At 37.8% G+C, this 18,194-nt stretch overlaps 1 protein-coding gene across 14 annotated transcripts in view; it reads right to left on the reverse strand.

The window, feature by feature from the left end:
• The window catches only part of Dnc (phosphodiesterase dunce), a 317,538-nt gene that overhangs the window by 129,132 nt on the left and 170,212 nt on the right, over positions 1-18,194 (reverse strand). For 5 of the 14 annotated variants that reach the window (XM_077410117.1, XM_077410118.1, XM_077410116.1 and 2 more), the window contains exon 1: positions 6,221-6,543. The exons of 8 other annotated variants lie outside the window; for them this stretch is intronic. Coding sequence is in view for 1 of the 6 variants with exons in the window: in XM_077410127.1 (XP_077266253.1) it covers positions 12,175-12,260 (86 nt within the window). In the remaining 5 variants the exon portion in view is untranslated. Of the gene's footprint in view, positions 1-6,220; positions 6,544-12,174; positions 13,155-18,194 lie in introns of those variants that run through there. One more of the 14 variants, XM_077410127.1, reaches the window with a different exon arrangement.

Raw genomic sequence — 18,194 nt, forward strand, 5'->3', positions numbered from 1 at the left:
ACTCTATATTCAATAAAGAGTAGGGGTTCCGATAAAAAATTTTATTTTCGAATATATTGGAGATATCTTTAACGCGCGCGTATCAGCAAGCTGCATTTTATATATTCGTGTAAAAACAATATTAAATATATAAATAAAAAAATGTTACAGTAAAATAAAGTAGAAACATAGTATCTGATAAATTTTATGCAATATTGATATAATAGTACTGTTATGAACTTCTTTTATAACTTTGATTTGAGAAACGAGGAATGTCTTTAACGTCCTGTCGAATTCATTTGACAGCGAGATCGAAACACGATACGCAATGCAGATTCGCAGGGAAGTGGATTGACAAGCCAATTTACTAAACGTCGAGTGAGGTGATTGTCGATAATGGACAATCGGTTCGCTACAGCTTCCTTCGAAATCTTCAGGGCGTAAGAACAATTCTTTAACACTTGAAGTGTTTTTACTTAAAGACGTCGTATAGCAAGCACATCTAATCAATACCGTAGATAACAATAAAATTCGACTTAACTTTACACGATTTTTTTTTTAAATAAAAGCATTGTTAAACAAAGTTTTCCGCGTGTTTCAAATTTCCAAAAAGAGAAAATAATTTAATATTAATAAGTTGCTATATAATAAAGTTCTTAAAGATATCGTAAAAATTTGTTAATCTTTTACCTTTGTTAATCCGTATGTTATCGTCGCGGTTGAGCCAGCTAAAGGGATGACGTGTCGGTAATTACGTATTTATAGAAATGCATTTCCTTATGAAACAGCTCGGTAAGTTTTCTAATAACACCATGTATCCCTATCGTGACAAGTATAATTAGTTGTCGGATCGGATATAGAGACGGGATGAATATCACCAGGAGGAAAATTATCTACTATAAACATATCTAATAACAGATGAGAGAAAGAAATAAAAATAAGAAGATTGAAGAAGAAGAAGAAAAATAAGAAAATTCTAAAAAAAGGCATGTTAAATCGATACTCGCATCTCTCGAAATCTTCTCGAAAGTCTCGAATTGCTTTGTTGGCTCTTTTCCGCGATGCTGATTGATTCTGTTGCTGCGCTAACTTCGTGAGCGGCTGTCATAGCATATTTTGACAGTTGTGTGTAATATTAAAGCTAAATAGCGCGCGCGAAGCGCGCGTCTGTGATGTCTAATATAAGAAAAAGAGTAACAGAAATAATTGTATTAATAGAGAGAGATATCATATATAATTAGAAGAAAAAAGTTATAGATATAAAAATGTAAGCGAGAGATTATTAAGGTAGCAATATCAATACATTGATCATGAACATAACAATGTTCGATTTCCCAGTTCGAGTTCCCCAGCATCTCTCCAGTTTGCAGAGACCATGAGTTAAGATATTAACGAGCAATTTCCCAAACACTAAAAGCAAATGTGCTAATAATTCAATATCAATTGCCCGCGATCCGTTTAGGTTTGCTAGTGTAGTTGAAAGCCTGATGATTTAAACCACGATTATAATATGTTTAAATAATATTCTTGCGATTTTTAAATTATATTTAGATTGTTCACGAGACAAAATGGAACAAAACAATTTCGATTTTACTGTTATTGACAGGAATTTAATAACGTTTTATTAGCGCAATTATTTAAAAAAATAAATTATTGAGAAAAATAATGTATGTTATTTTATAATTGCAAGTTTTAATTAAAATTTATAGCAGCAAATTAATTTTGCACAGTTAATGCATCGAATGCGTATGAAAATGTTTTTAATTATACTTTAGTTTCACAAAGCCAAAACATAAAGTTACTTGTATCCTTTTCAATAAAGTTAATGAAAAAAATTAAACAATTTAATTTTGTTTGTTTCCTTTCTCTACTAACATTGTGCATTCACAATGTTAGAAAAGTTTGAAAACCTCTATCTAAATTAGACTGCGGTATTATAGAAGTAAAAACGCACTCCAATAAGTTGAGATGACGCCCTGAAATATATCTAAGGCGTGCAGTCTAGAGAGATTAAAATTTTTCTTGTCGAAACGAAAGAAATGTTGGAAATAATATTATCAACCTTTCAGAAGTCAAAGAAAAATCTGACAAAAGATTTTTATTAAACGCATGTTCTCTTTAAGAAGACGCAACTTTAAATAGTTTAAAGCGAAAAAGAGTATATTCATAAAAGAAACTTCACAAAGATTCCATCTGTACAAGAGGATGGATAATTCTGTAAGTTCATTATTAAAGCTCTAATCCTCTAATGTATATTACACACATTTAAATAATATATAAAATAATATACAAAATAATAACTTTTATAAAAATAAAATTCGCAATCACTAATAACGTTATGTTTCATCTGTCCGGTACGAGAGTCGTTCATTAAGATAAGCTCAACGCGCAGCCGTTATATCTGTTATTGCATGACAGTATTTGTCATTAATTACCACGAAAAAAAAAAGAATAACCGGCGCGATTGTTACGTCGAAATCGTTAAAATTAACGAGTAGATGATATCGTTAGTAACGCAAATTCCTTATTCCTTTGTCTACTATCGATTCGTGTTATTTTTTTCCTCGATTTGCACAGCCTGTGAAGTCGAGGAAGCAATCCGTACCGCTGTCACTACATTTTCAAACCGCCGCAAGTCATGTTGATTACATCGTCAAAGCCCTCGAGTAATACTCTTTCATATACTTCATATATAGAAGGGGGAATATCAAAAATATTACATAAATATAACAAGTTTTTACACGCACCTCGCATATCCGTCGTCCACGCCCAGCTATCGCGCAATGCCATGAAAAAACGATCATAGGAGAGCAATCGAGCGACAAAACGCGCCGAGTCGACCGTTAAACTCTCGAACGGAAGAAGTAAAAAAAAAACCGTGAGTCGTTACATGTATTTCGCAGCATGAGCTTTTGCAGAGACACGCAAAAGTATAGGCCTGATGTGGAAAGGCCGTGTCGCACATTTTTTTCGCACAGATGCGGCTTTTCTCAGCGCGACAACCTACTTTCCGTTCCTGGCATCATCGAGAGCGACGCACGAGAACACGATGCGTCTGTCGCGTCGCATCGATGCGACGTGCATCACCGCGCGCTGTCACGTGGCAGCGAACACCGGCTGCTCCGTAGTGTCAATGTCGACAGCGATCTGGCGAAAAACAAAGTTAGTTCTGGCACACGGTCTGCGCGCGGCCACGCACACACGGACATGCAACACGTTTTTTCCGGATATAATTAAATTCGCCGCGGCACGGAGAGCGAGAAAAGCACGCCGGAAGACTCGTTGTCACGGTCCGACGATTCTCGCGCGGCACATGGGGCCATGGTTTCATAAACGTGCAAAAAAAAAAAGAGGGACGAAAATAGATCAATTAACGGAATCGACGGCGAAATGCGACGGTGAGCGTACCCAGTCCATACAACCGGACATTTTGGATTAATGCATGACTTATCGGAGCACCGCGTTGCGTGTTACGCTGAATCGAGGTCGTTTCTGTTGTATCGGGCACTAATTTAGGTTTCTCGTCTCATTAACGGGAGATACGTGCGATAAAACGGAAATAAATTATGCATTAATATATACGACGATTTGCGAAAATATTTTATTGATTTTATTCAATTTATGCGCGTGCGCCCGAATATTTCCGCAGGCTAACCGTATATAATATGATTGTTATAGTACATCTCTCCTACAGCCTTTCAAGATAATTAAATGAATTTTTTTCTCTCAGCGTTTAGTATGCACAGGTTAATTGCATTTAAGAGATTTATGATGAACGGCTTGTGGATGAAAAATGATATTTTTCTTTCCACCCATCCGGGCCAGACCGAATATTTCGTTCTGCGTTTGGCCTATTTTCGTTTTATCAAATTTCAATTGTAAAATCGAACGCAAGCGTATTTATAAATAAAATTGCGCTGTTACAGAAAAAATAATTCGGTACATCAAAGTAACAACATTCGTAGTTATTGTTGCAACAAAGCCAGAATAAAGTCGCAAAATACTCGATGTTATCGCTGAATCGCGTTTGATTATTATTTTTAATTAGATCCGATCAGAATCATCCAATTACAACCGTTGGACGCGATATTGCGCTGACATCTAATCATCTATACCGATTTATCGATTAAAAATTTCAAAAAGCTCTGTAGAATGTCGAACCTTTTCTTTGCCGAGTTCAAGGTTCGGGCTTTTAAGGAAGGCTGAACAAGGAACTTCTTCTACGACGAAGTACAGCAAGTCGACGGATTCTATCAAGGCGTAATGAGCACCAGTGAAGAAAGTCAATTTTCTTACAGCTACCTGTCAACGTTTTTATTTAAACAACTGGCGCACTGGCACAGCCTTCTTCTTCCTTTCACACACGCCTCTAAAATAAAAGCTTTTTCGAAAACAAATTGTATTCTCATTATCGCGCGCAGTTTGCTCTTACAAGAGTGTTAAGCGTTACGCTCCCTTTATGCCTTCAACGGGACCCCCTCGGTGTCAGCTCTGTAACGAGATAAAGGCCAACAGAAAACCTGGCTTATATTCTTTCCACCCCTGTCACCGTTTCCCGCAGGTAAATGACAAGCTGCCAGGGGAAAAAATTGGTCGCGATACGCCGCGAGCCGCGCGGTGGGATGTTTTATCTTCTAGATAAACATTCTTCTTTGAATAATTGAAAACTACGTATCTCACAAGTGTCACGCGAAGGGGAGCGTGTTTTCTATAGAATAATATATCCTGCGCACGAGGGATCGACAAACTCGCGCGCAGAAAATGAGATGTCACGGCACAATCGAAACAGGATCAATTTATAATGAATCCCGTTCTGAAAAGACATAAATCTAGTTTCGTAATAGCTATCTTTTATCTTGTCGTTACGGTGTTTCGCGCGAAAGGGTTATCACGCTCGCGTGCACCGCTAATTAATGACGTCGGTTTGTCGCGTGCTTTTTCATTACGTTCGCGAGGTGATTTTGAATGCATCGCCTGCTGAGAGATAACGTTGGGAAAATAAGACGATATTCGTCCCACGATGCATACTCACGGTTCTAAAGTTGGAAGCAGGCGAGGAGACGATCATAACGAGTAGCGCAAGTTCCGTGATAATTTACACGCAACTGCGACGAGATAAACCCGCCTGCGTGCAAACTTCACCGCGCAAAATTGATTCGGAAACTAAATTATTCGGTAATTAAATTACGCGTAATCGTCGCGTGTGATGTCGGAAACAGCGGATTTAGGCTTTCTCGTCGTTATCCTGCAACGTACAACGGGAATAAACACTATAAACAGAAACTCTTACTGCCTCGAAAACACTTTAGTTGTTAAGCTAAACTTTGTTGTTTTAAAGTTCGCGCTTCGGCTGCGCAAGTTTTGAATGATTAATTTAATAACACGTAGAGAATTTTAAGAGAAGCAAAAAAGAAAAAAAGCAGCTTCGCAAAAACCTAACATGTCTGCAGATATTGTAAAAATATTTCTCGGTAGCTCCAAGTACTCCAAGGCAAAAAACATGATCGTGATAACATTTATATATAATCAGTATTATCTCTTATCATGTATCGTTTCTTATCACACTTTATTTGATTTCCTACTACAAATAATAAGCAGAATTATTTGTGCACAATTAAAAGTGAGATTTGAAGGGAATTTGTCATCTCAGGATGCTATTTTAATAATGATGACGAGTACAAAGTAATCATAAATTGTAACGAGTAAATGTGATTACAACGAATTACTCACATCGTCCGCACGGTTTCGTTATTGAATTGCTCCGATAAACATTTTTCGCACATAACAAATTCAGGTTGCCACTTCGGAAACAATTAAATTGGCTTTTGGTATACTTATATATAATTACATTCGCGGCGAGGAAGCGATATTGGGGGATTGGCCTCGCAATCTCCTCTTTCTATAAGAAAAGCATTACATCCCGATCCCATTTCAGAAATTTCCGCACCATGGCTCTGATAACGAAAATGTGTCAACCTCCGGAACTTCGTAACAAAAAAGCAGAACTTGACTGTGCGCTATTATACCTAATGAAGTTTCACTTCTGCGCACGTTCTCGCATGCTCTGCTAATTATAAAAGCTAACCGAATCGCGGAAGCTCTCTCCGTGGGATAAAAGGATTCGAGAAGTTGGCGCGAACTTCGTAATTAATCGATCCAAATCGAATTTACACGGAAACTATTCGAAGCAAACCCACGCGAACGATGCGAGCAATCGTGCACTTCCCAAGTGGATGCTCACCGCTCGAGTGATCGTGGAACCTCTCTCCGCGATGCCCTTTGTATTTGCGCCGCATACACGCCGTGAGAATTCACTGGGGGACACAGAAGATGTAATACGACCTTAGTCGTAGCAACGCTAGTTAGCCCTATTCCAAGGATAACCAGGTTTTCCCTCCTTTCCCCCCCGTGCCGCAAGCATTATACGAGCGCACCACGATCTACAGAGCAGAACTGGTAATCCAGGAGTTAGTTAACAACTTGTCGGTTGGTGCAACTCGAACCCACGAGGGTTTCCACCGAACGTCGGTCACACACTGATCAGTCGTTGAGACGCGGTCGCGAGACCGTCGTTCCGACTTCCGCCGACGAAAGTAACGACGACGATCGGCACGGGGATGGTGGAGCGAGACGCGAGGGCCGGCTCGCAGAACGCAGGGGGTGAACGGGCACGAGCGCGAGGTCGCGTGAACCGCGCGAGGTCGCGTGTGCTGTCGGACTGAGAGAGCATCGACGAGCTGCCCCCTTGCGAACCTAGCTGGCGAGGAGCGAGGAGGAGCGTCATCGTGCTCACCCGCTGCCGCGGGCATGCTCTCTGTGAGCGTGTGTGAGAGACCTGCGACCATCGTCTCCGGTATTCGCCGTTTCTCCAACCGACTGTCACTCGCTCGCGATGATTCTCCGTCTCTGTCGCTTGGTACCGCGTTTCGTGCTTTAGGTGTTCGCTTCCTATACCCCGGTCCATCTGCCCATCGACGCGCCTAACGGATCGTCGTCGTCAATCACGCGTGACAGGCTGAGAGAACGAACGGGAAAAGCTAACGGCATCAGCCGGAGGACATTGTGTCCACACGATATCAGATCAAAAAGGATGATGCGATAATATCGAAGATGCAATGGGAAATACGACGGATGCATGTTGAATCGCAGTTCGTATTTCATATTTTCAATTATCTTTCATTGATCTTAAATCGAAGCATCGGTGCTTGAGAATAAAAATTATTTTATACTATTTTGCAATGAATATTTGTATATGCATATATGTTTCTAATCAAAACATATAAATACACACTTTTTACGAAATACTTTTCCGAATAAGTTAAAATTTATTATAATAAAATATTTAGGTATTCCGAAGAGATATATTATTAATTAAATTTGATGTAGGAAGAAGCTACTATTCTTTGACTAACGATCAAATTGGTCAATTGGCGATGCATTATGTAACAATTTTATCAATACGTAATATCGGATAGAAATTTGTAAAATATGATATTAGCAGAAACATAGTCGATATTATAAATCTCATTGTCAGTTGCTATAGTTAAGTGAAACTTGGTGCTATGGTGAAATTGATTTATTCAGGCCGTAGATGCGAGTCCTAAGCCAGAATTTTCAACGTAGCGCGTTATTAGGTGAGATATAGGAAAAGCGACCCTTCACCGAGCGCGCAGAAACGAGCTAGAAGCGCAAGATGTAGTTCTCCAGAGAGTTTTCCTCCCACCCGAAGCGAGTTTTAGAGCTTCATCGAGATGCGACAAGCTCACCCTATATACTCCGGAGGAAACATAAAACATTATCTTTCGCCGAGCTGGCTCTAATCTACCAGACCTCGAGCGAAAACGAGTTTACGCGATGCGGAGAATTCACCATCCCATCCACATTACAAAGTTAGGACACAGGGCGCATTGAAAGTTATCCAGATTATAATATGTTGACTGCGCGAATTTATATACTTTACACGCGCAGATTTGCGAGGATCGCGATATCGTGGTGAAAGCACTCATAGTACAAAATTCAACTGCGACAGAATACCCGGTTCATCGATTCTACACATCCCTTCGCGATCACCGTTGCAAAAGCTTACCGAGAATAAATACCTCTGAGCGAAACAATTTCGCGCTTGAGCGTGTATCGTACACGTAAGTGCGCGATTTTGCAGCGGTAGCATGCTCACGCCAAAACACGAGAGCTTATTGTTTCGTTAACGATCGACGCTTAATATCTCGTGAAGTATTCCAATTTAAAAAGTAAATACGATGGCTGATTTATAACATTTGTAATACGAGTTGGCTTTTCGAAAAATAAAACCCATTTTTCTGATAAATACGAAATTCAATCCCGCCTATCTCTGAAAAAATATTGGGAAACTGGGTGAAATTTGAAATGTGATTGATGTATAAGGTTACATTTGATGATGTCATTTATTCGCCGACAAGAAGATCGAAGAGCAATCATCGCAAAGCTATTGATACGTTCGATAATCGCGCTTGCATATTTTTCTTCAATTGAACAGATGATGATCTAAAAGTGTCTGCTTTTATGAGATTTGGAAACTCCAACTAGCGTAACGAGTCATTGTCTATTTAATCGATTGATGAGTATAGCAAATTCAAACTTGGCTCCGAATGTAAGTAGAACGTGTTAAAGAGAGATCTAAAAGACACAATACATGCCGACACAAAGAATTGCTCAATTTCACGGTATGCGCTGACATATACACAAATTAAGATTAAGTTTATTCTAAGAGTGAGGTAAGAGTATTATTGAGAGAGAACAGACGTTTTCCAATGAATCGCAATGAAATGCAAATCGTAGTTAGTAGCTGGCAATGGCTGCAGTTATGTGTAGAATTCACTAATAGCAATTTATAAATAATCAAAAAATTGTTTGATTATCGTGCATATTGATGCCTTCTTCAAGAAACGGAAGAATTTTTGCATTTTATAAATACCAAATAACTGCATCTCAAAAAACATGTATGAGAGCATGTAAAAAGGAAGAGATAATAAGCATATAAGAAATTTAATTAAGAAAATTTGATAAGTAGATATTATTTTGATACAATAAATATAAATAAATAAAAAAAATATGCACCAAAATTTTAAATAAATATATCTTTACCTTTTTTCATGTTCATTCGTCAAGCGAACAGCGTGAGTTTGTTCGAATTTAATTAATTCTTAACTAAGAGAATTAATTAAACCGATTAAAGATATCGTCGACGTAGTAAGACGTTAAGTAGAAAGACGACATGACATAAACTTGTTCTAAAGTTAATTGCTTTGCAGCACAACTCGATGGATATAACAGGTCATATTTCTTTCCCAAGCTTTTGATAGTTCACAATAAAATGAGAGAAAAATTTAACCGGGCGGAGTTAAATAACATAATCTTTTCGTTATTTCGAACCGGTACGCAATAATCCGCGCAAGAAATGAAGATTGAAGCGCCAGAAATTAGTTCGATAAGTGTTAACGCGACGGCTATAAAGTTTGGCCGCTTCCAAGTTATATTCCCGTGGGCTCGAGAGAGCTTTTCTCTCTTTTTCTCTCGAATCGATTCAACTAGGCATGGTGCACTTCGTACGTCAGCATTTGGCGCGAGGAGAAGATTTCGCGATGTGACGCTAATTATTGATCACCGAGACGAAATAATTTCGAATATCGGCGCAATTTATGCGAGCTGCGAGAGATTCAAATGGAGCTCTGTATACCACATGCGACGTTATTCGCGCGGATATTAGCGACGTTACTGACGATGACGCAGAGAAACGGTCCATTTCCTTAACCCGATATCTGGGAAATAAAGCGACTGATGTCACATCATGTAGCTTGAAGGTGAAATGAAAAGAGAAATGCTATATGCGCGTATACGTATCCTCTTTCCTTTGGAGTTATAAAAATGTTTCTTTAAGAGCACATTCATACTTGATACACGCTTCTTCAATACAAAGATATACGTTACGTTATACAAGTCTATAGTATCCTGGTTAACAGGAGATCCGCTTTCTTCGCAGATAAAGAGACTCACAAAAATGGCAAAACTAATAAAACTGTTATTTTAAGTACGCCTCATTAATCATGTATATCATATAGACATTATCTCTCGGCATTCACGACGGACGACGCAGATAGTCATGATTTTTAATTCATATCGTAATATTTCCTTCATATGCATCCTTCACTTGCTGCGGCGTGCAGAACGATTGCAACGCAACATCTGCACTTTACACAGTGCGCAAATTTATGCGTGCGCTGTGAACGATAAATTTTCGCGGCGAAGCACCACGTTGTAAAATTTGAATACCGCACTGGGACAACGCGAGCCCGTAAAATTTTCGAGCGTTACGTTGAGAGAAATTCTACGCAGCGCATAATCACCACGTAAACGCGATAAAGTATATTTCTTTCATTTTAACTGCTTAAATAAATGGTTTTGCGCAGAAAAAGAAAACAGTAGGTATATATAAGTGTAGCAGTACATAACGTAATATATGTAACCAACTTGTTATCGTTACAGATAAATATGTGTATGTAAATGTGTGTTAAATAAATATGTAAAGAAGTTTTAAATATGATGATAACAAATTTTTTAAAATTATAATTAAAAAAGTCTATTATATAAAAAATTTATTTGATTATGAACGCGCAACAACCGTATGAAACTTCCCTCGGGGGAAACCTTCCATCAGCCGAAATCAAAAATGTTTTTTCACCGAACTGCATACGGATTTAATAAATCATTTTGTACGATAAATTTTCGATATATTTACTGTATGATGCATTGTATTGTAATCGATATAAATCCATAATACGCAGTACATGAATTGAAGGATCAATCGTCACAGAATAATAATATTAGCATGTGATTATAGCATTCAGCATTTATCGTTTCGACAATATATCACGATAAATTGCATCGAAATGATGTCTCACTGTCGAAACTTCTAAATATTCATGAAAGAATTAATTAATTCTGCCATTCAGAAATATCTTCCATCTGGAGATACGTATTATGCAAACTTTCTTCACGTGGGCGATGTTTATTGGATATATTATGCCTTAAAATTCTAAAATTCTATTGAAATTGCAAAGAAATGTTAAAAAATGTTGTGTATAGAAATTGTCTCTGATATAGCATTAGTTTTTTAATTATAAAACATAAAACTAAAAAATTAGAAGCTATAGATATAGAATATGAAGCTAAAGAAGTTATGAAGGCGAGAACTTCAAAAGTAAAATTTAGAAACAGAAACTATTTGTTTTTAAGTAACGTAATAAATTTTCAGTATCTCTTCTCTAAATAAAGATAATATTAGCTTATTTATCGCTAAATAATATGTATTAAAGTTATTGATAAATTTAACAATACGCAACGTTGAAAATATGAAATCTAGCTTATCGACTTTGTTAAGTAAAACTGGAGACAGACGGTGAGCCGGTGAACCACAGTATCGATCTAAACTGTTAAATATAGCAGAGAAGAGTCCAGCTACGTGAAACCCAGGCAGTATCGCGAAAGATGGCGGTATACTATGGTCGTTTTACCAATAGATGCAGTTACTGTTACCAGTTATCGGTTTAAGGCTACACCACATTTTCTCAATGGATCATCTTATCGCTCGATAAAGCGATTTGATTACTGTCAGATGTGACAGATAAGTCTGAACAGTAATTATGTTAAAAAAAAATGACAAAGGAAAATAAATAATCATTCAGACTTTGCTTCGTTTTAGAAAGTCTCGAAACTCTACAATAATAAAAAAATAATTAAAATGTCGGAATCAGGCACATTCATATAAAGATATTTTCACGCGTGCATACAGTGAGAATCGATATTTGCTTCACAAAAATTGGATTGAAAGTCATTTGTCAAAAATCTAACTTCGGATTGATCGACTTTGATCAATCACACACGGATTCACCAATAGAGGTGTATATTTCGATAGACAAATCGTCAGTATATATATGTTCCTGCAAAAAATCCAGGTCGCGTCATCAGGCCGCTTAGAGCGCGAACGATGCGGTTTTATTTTCGTCAGTTTTCCGAGTGGCAACACATTCTCTGCCTACCGCACGCGCAGCTTACCGTAACGGGCTCACCTGGCCGTTGATTTCAATCGTTGACAGATATCTTTTCCACGAAAGCGGGAACGGCCAACGGCCAAATTCTCACGTGATTTATCATACTCACCGCAGCTCGTGCCCGACTACCGTCCATCCCCTGCGACGTCTCCTATCTTTCCGGCGCAACGCTTCCGCTATGCTGAGCCTCTCCATCCTGGATGGAGTGACGCGATAAATTTTTCTCAACCGCTCTTAAAATGCACGCACTTCGCCGATGACGACGACGACGGCCGCGTGACCGTCGTTTTGCGACGGCACAACGACACGCGAAGCCGCGTTAAAAGCGACACGCGACATGTCCCGACTCATCTAAAATTGTAGCACATTAATTCCAGATTCACCGAGCAGATTCCGCGAGCGAGAAGGGGAGCACAAGATTTTTTCGGACAACACTGCGCGCACTAACGCGAAGATAGGATTCACCATAGGAATTTATGATTAAAAATCGCTATGTATTTTACAATCAAACCCACGCAATGTCATACGAGATAAACATTTGTGAAGTTTGTTGCGTGAAATAATCGATTGTTATATTTTCTGCTATAATCGAACTGTATCTCGGATGTCGATTAACTTATTTATTTATATGCGTTATGCAATTTTACATTGCATCGATCACGATTATTGTACCGTAATATGGTTAATTGGCGAAGACGCCAATAAACGTCTTATGCAAGAGTAGATCACAATCGCTGATTATTACTCGCGATGCGCACTGCCGATCGCGAAATACTATAGATCGTACTGAAAAGAAAAGCATTTATATATTTATATTCGTGAATTCTTTTCAAGACACGTCACTCTATTGTACGCGGACTTACTACACTGATCTCGAACTCGAATGACAAAACAACGTCTCCTTGTTCAAGTTGTTGTCACACTTAAAGAAAACGGATTTCAAAGGCAAACCAAATTTGCTTAACTCAATGCACTCAATGTCTTAAGCACGAGTCACTGATCGCCAAACAATCTGACGGACCGGGTAATTAAATCGGCTGTCGCTGAACGAATAGACGAGGTAAGGCATCTGGACATCGCGACGCGCCGCACACGACTGAATGTCGTATTGTATTTATAGAGCGACTCGGATTATTTTGAACGTCGTCGCTTTTCTCACGTATACGTAGTTTATACGAATTTTCGGAATCACGACACGCGTAAATACGTCGCGATATCTTTTTTATGCCCGCTTCTTTTATGTCGTCGTGCGCGTGTTGTAAACGTGCGCCTTCCGCATTAATCTAATTTCGCCGCTGCTTCTTGTCTTCCCACACATATACCTCGTTTCGCCACTATTAGCCTCCATTTTACGCTTACCGTTGTTTTTGTCACGTTAAGATGCTTAAAATAAAATACTTATTAAACGCACATACATACAATAAAATGTATGATGCATTAATTCGTGCATGATTTTGTACATATATATGGAATTATTACTATGCTAATCGCCAGACCGGTTAATGAAAACATAGATTTCCTTTGGCAAGAGTATACAAAAGGCATTATTGTTAAATTGCGGTAGCTCCAGTCGTGTACTTTAAAGTGTACACAAGATCGCATGCCAATTACATGTGAAGTATATAAGTACATGTACAGAGCCCAAAAGTTTCTCTCATGTCCATTTCTACCAATGCAGTTTAACTTTAATCTCGGTTTAACTTACTTTTTATCTTTCTCTTAGAACTATATAAAGAAAGATAAAAAGTAAGTTAAACCGAGATTACAGTTAATCTGCCTTGGTAGAAATGGACATCAAAGATAATATCAATAATTTAATAACTAACCGTAGATTATATACATATATATATATATATATATATATATATATATATATGTATATATATATATATATACGTAATACACAAAAAATGTTCTTTATCTCCAACATTTTGCGCATAAAACCATATTAAAAATTTATACATATATTCTGCGTTCTATGTATATCTGAGCTGGCAAGTGTCCACAAATATTAAAGCATCCGTGTACTGTACGAGTCACCAAATTATAGGTATTTTTTGATGCGCGTATATAAGATGAAATTTCGGCTTGCTACCATAAAGCACATGCTCGCATCCGGCGCGTTGTGCAAATATCTGCCAGAGTAGTGACAAATGTTAACTAATGAGACTGCAAGTCGCAGGACACGAGACTTGTAAACACCAGATAATATACGTTTTTTTTTTTTTAGATCGCTCGCCGAGAAGGGAGGAAAGTCGAACCGAGACGCAAGATATCGTCGGTTATTTATTATAATCGAGAATTCTCGGTGGCGCGCGACGCTGCCTCCGTATAAATCGTGGGTGTCGGCTGGCCAATTATAATACTTGTATTTTGGGAAACCAAATGTTGCGATGGCCAACTTAGACGTGGAATCGCGAAGCGCGACGTCTCGTTCTCGTTGTTGCTCCGCCTCATTTTTCTCGTGATTCTGCACGAATTTGGCAATCACGAGCGTAACGTGATGCAAGAGAATACGTGAATCATTGTTATAAACGGAACGGAACTACGTTTAAGATAATCGCAAAATTTTTCTCACTAAATCGCTCTCGGACACTGATAAAGATATACTAACGGTTATTATCATTATTATTCAACTCTCAACTAACGAGGATAAATCTAATATCAGCGTAGCTTACGAAGCATCAGAAAGTATAAGGAACTTGTATTTAATTATAAATAATGAGGGTTACCGAGTAATGTTGTGGTGTACTGCGAAGTAAGTAAATAAATAAGCAAACGAAAAAGATGACGTCTAATTTTTCTCTGCTCAAGGAAAATTTGTTACAAATCTACTTAAAATTTTAAGTTTTATACTTAAAACATTGCTATATTAATATTTGTATTTCCTATGTTGTAATCATCAAGAATATTTGTCTTCATTATTATAAATAAGACTTTATTACGCAAATGGTGGGGGAGTTTGCTATAAAATGAAATTGTTCATTAATTTAAAAAACAGCAATGAGAATGTATTAGGCGTCAATATCAGCAATTTGCTTTATGCTTTTCGTTCAAATCTAATTAATGACAGATTATTTAATTAATTTATTTTATTTATTCAACAACGTCAACTGATTCAGAACGAGAAGTTCGACAACTTCGATTGAAATTTGTTCGAATAAGGTTGTTGTTATTTAGGCTACAACCTTGCCGCAAAACACCATTATTTCATAAGAAATTATTAATTTTTGTTATATAAAGCAGTAATACGTTCTGGAATTTTCAGTAAATGTATAAGCAACGTTTTTTTTTTCATATTTACAGGATTTCTACTTAATTGTTCAAAAACATGTTACGCGGGAGATGCGCGGATGCAAGAAGCAGTGAAGTTTATAAAAATAAAAGCAAAAATAATTAATCGATATTATTAACCCTTTGTTGCGACATCTTGCCCTAACGCGCTCGCAAAGAGAAGCAAGTATGGCGGAAGCAACTGTGTAAAAAGAATATCAGGGGTTGGTCAATATCTCTTTTCGTTTCATTAAGCAACGACCGAGAGGTTTACTATCTGCTGTTTAAATTGATTTGCATAACAGGAGTAAGAAAAACAATAGATTTATTTTTAAAAGTGATTAAGAACACAATATACAACTATGGGTATATATTAATCGAAATTGAATGGATAGTAATATGCATTGCTTGTAATAATATTAGTTAATATTAATATTTAATGAGACGATAATGCAATGTTTGATGTTGTTAATAATAATAATAATATACACTTTAGATATGTAAAATCAAGCTGTCAAAATTGAATCCAATGTATATATAATTATTATATCATTAACTACCGATAACTTTTTATTAAAGGACAAATAAAATATAAATTATAATTTTTGTTATATGTATATGTAGAGCTTTGTTTTTGTTCTTATTTTAATTATTCTTAAATTAGATTGTATTTTACTTCCATATTTCTTCAAATGTTTATTGTTCTATTATTCGGACAAAAATATATCTATATATAAATGTGTAAATGTGTGTATGTATAATGTGTAAATATATGAACATCCAGTGTATTGCGCTCCAGGTTAGTCGGTTTGCTAAACCCAAATAGCTGTGCGGATCAGTCATCTCTGCGGAATCGGCTACCGATAAAGGCGCGACAACGCGATGCTGCCATCCGTGAATGTTCTACGAGTTTGCAGAGACAACAAATATTATCATCTGCAGTGAACTTTACAGTTCCAAATTTTGTTGAATATTTATGTTAAGTTGCAATTACGCTAAAACAATTTTTGCTCCGAAATAACACCATATATTGGAAACAGACGTCCTTTTTTCTAAACTACACTATGACAGAGGACTTACAAAATCCTTAAATAAAATACATTTTATTACAAGTTAGAACGTTAAAATATAAATTTTATTATAATTTACATTAGTGGAAAAGCTTGCTTAATCCTCGTACAAAATATACATTTTTTATGTGGTGAAATAGACCACGAGACACTGTGCAAAGGTACGGATTTAATGGCGGTATAAACAGCTAGCGTGGAAAAAAAAAGTAAGACGTAGGACACAGTGACGATAGCGTACAAGCATTAAAATGCAAATGAAAGTGGCGCGGCAAGAGAAGGATAAGACAAAGTCGACCGTTATTCGCGATAGAGAGTTCTTCCGCGAATTTACTCGGCTATTCTGCTGTTACGAGCGAGTCGCAACTAATACGACATACAAATACATCGGATATTCAGGCCGAAACTGTATGACTTGGTTTTCCGATGACAGTTATAAACTGTACTTCGGCAAACACGTTGGTTCGATTTTGCCCGGAAAGAAAGCCAAATGCCGACCTACATCAGTGTTCGATAGCAATGGAGTATAAAAGCCAACAGCAAAAGTATTTGATTTTTCAAACACTGATTATTAGATTATAAGATGCTATTTTACAGTAGGTTTCTCTTTGTTAAATACTAACTTTGTTTTGAATAAGAAATCTGTGATAAAAAATTGCATCGGCTCTGTATTAATAAAAAAATAAATTATATTTTAATGAAACAACAGCGGTATTTCCAGGGTACCCTTATTAGCGAAGAAATTCACGCGTTTAATTTAATTGCACACACATTGCAGTTGTTCGCGGAGGGAAGGATTTATCTCGGATCTCGATCTTCGTCGTTTCTCTCTAAAAAGAAACTGGCAAGAGATGCATTTCATCTCGACGGGCACGTTAAGGCGAGAGAGTCGCGCCGTTCCTATTAGAGATCTCCTCTTACGCAACGGTGTCGAAGAATGCCATTTCCCCGCCCGCGCTATTCTCCGGCGATGAATGAGCAAAGGAATTTCTCGGGAATCGAGCTTCGCGCTCGCGCGCGCCAAGCGTCTACGCGGATGGTTCTACGTGTTACACGAAAAGCTACTCGGCGCTCGCGATCCATTATGCAAATTGCGCCTACCGGCAACGAAATGTATGCGTTTGTGGGTGCATACCTTGAGGTCATCGGTGGCGGTGGCGGTGGCGGTATACGGAGCCACGACTCCAAGATAGCGTAAACCCGTTGCGCGAGTATAGTGGTAATACGCGATAGCGAGAAGAGCTCGGCGTGACGGATGGTGCAGGCGACATTCATTTGCGAGAATTCGTAATTGTCGCCATCGGTACCCGCCGCGTTTCGTGCGCGATGTGAATGGAAGGAGCTTAATCGCCACGAGATTGACTACATAGGTACAAGAGAGAAGGATAGGAATTCATGACGCAACCCGCCGTCGCAAACTATTCCGAGAATTACAATTTACTTAGCGTTAAGTCTAGATAAATGCGAGTCTATTCTCAAATAGCGCGCGAATGCTGTAACGTACGATTCGTTACAGTGTAGAAGGTCATAGGATATATGTGTTGCGAGGCAGTTGACGAGTTTTCTCGAGCTGGCGGAAAATTTCTATAAATATTTAAGCTGTTTGAAATCCATTAGTATATTTAATAGTGATTTATGTAGTTTTCTATTGCCGCTGAAATAAGCTTTATCGAGTTTAACCGCTGCTTAATCCCGTGCCTACTTGAATAACATAAAATGAAATATTAGGAACAATATAAATTGCAGGTGGTAAACTTTAATGTAACGCAAATAGATATACGGAACACAA

Source organism: Temnothorax americanus, unplaced genomic scaffold (assembly GCF_048541705.1).
Source record: "Temnothorax americanus isolate GAGA-0224 unplaced genomic scaffold, ASM4854170v1 Scaffold28, whole genome shotgun sequence".
NCBI lineage: Eukaryota > Metazoa > Arthropoda > Insecta > Hymenoptera > Formicidae > Temnothorax > Temnothorax americanus.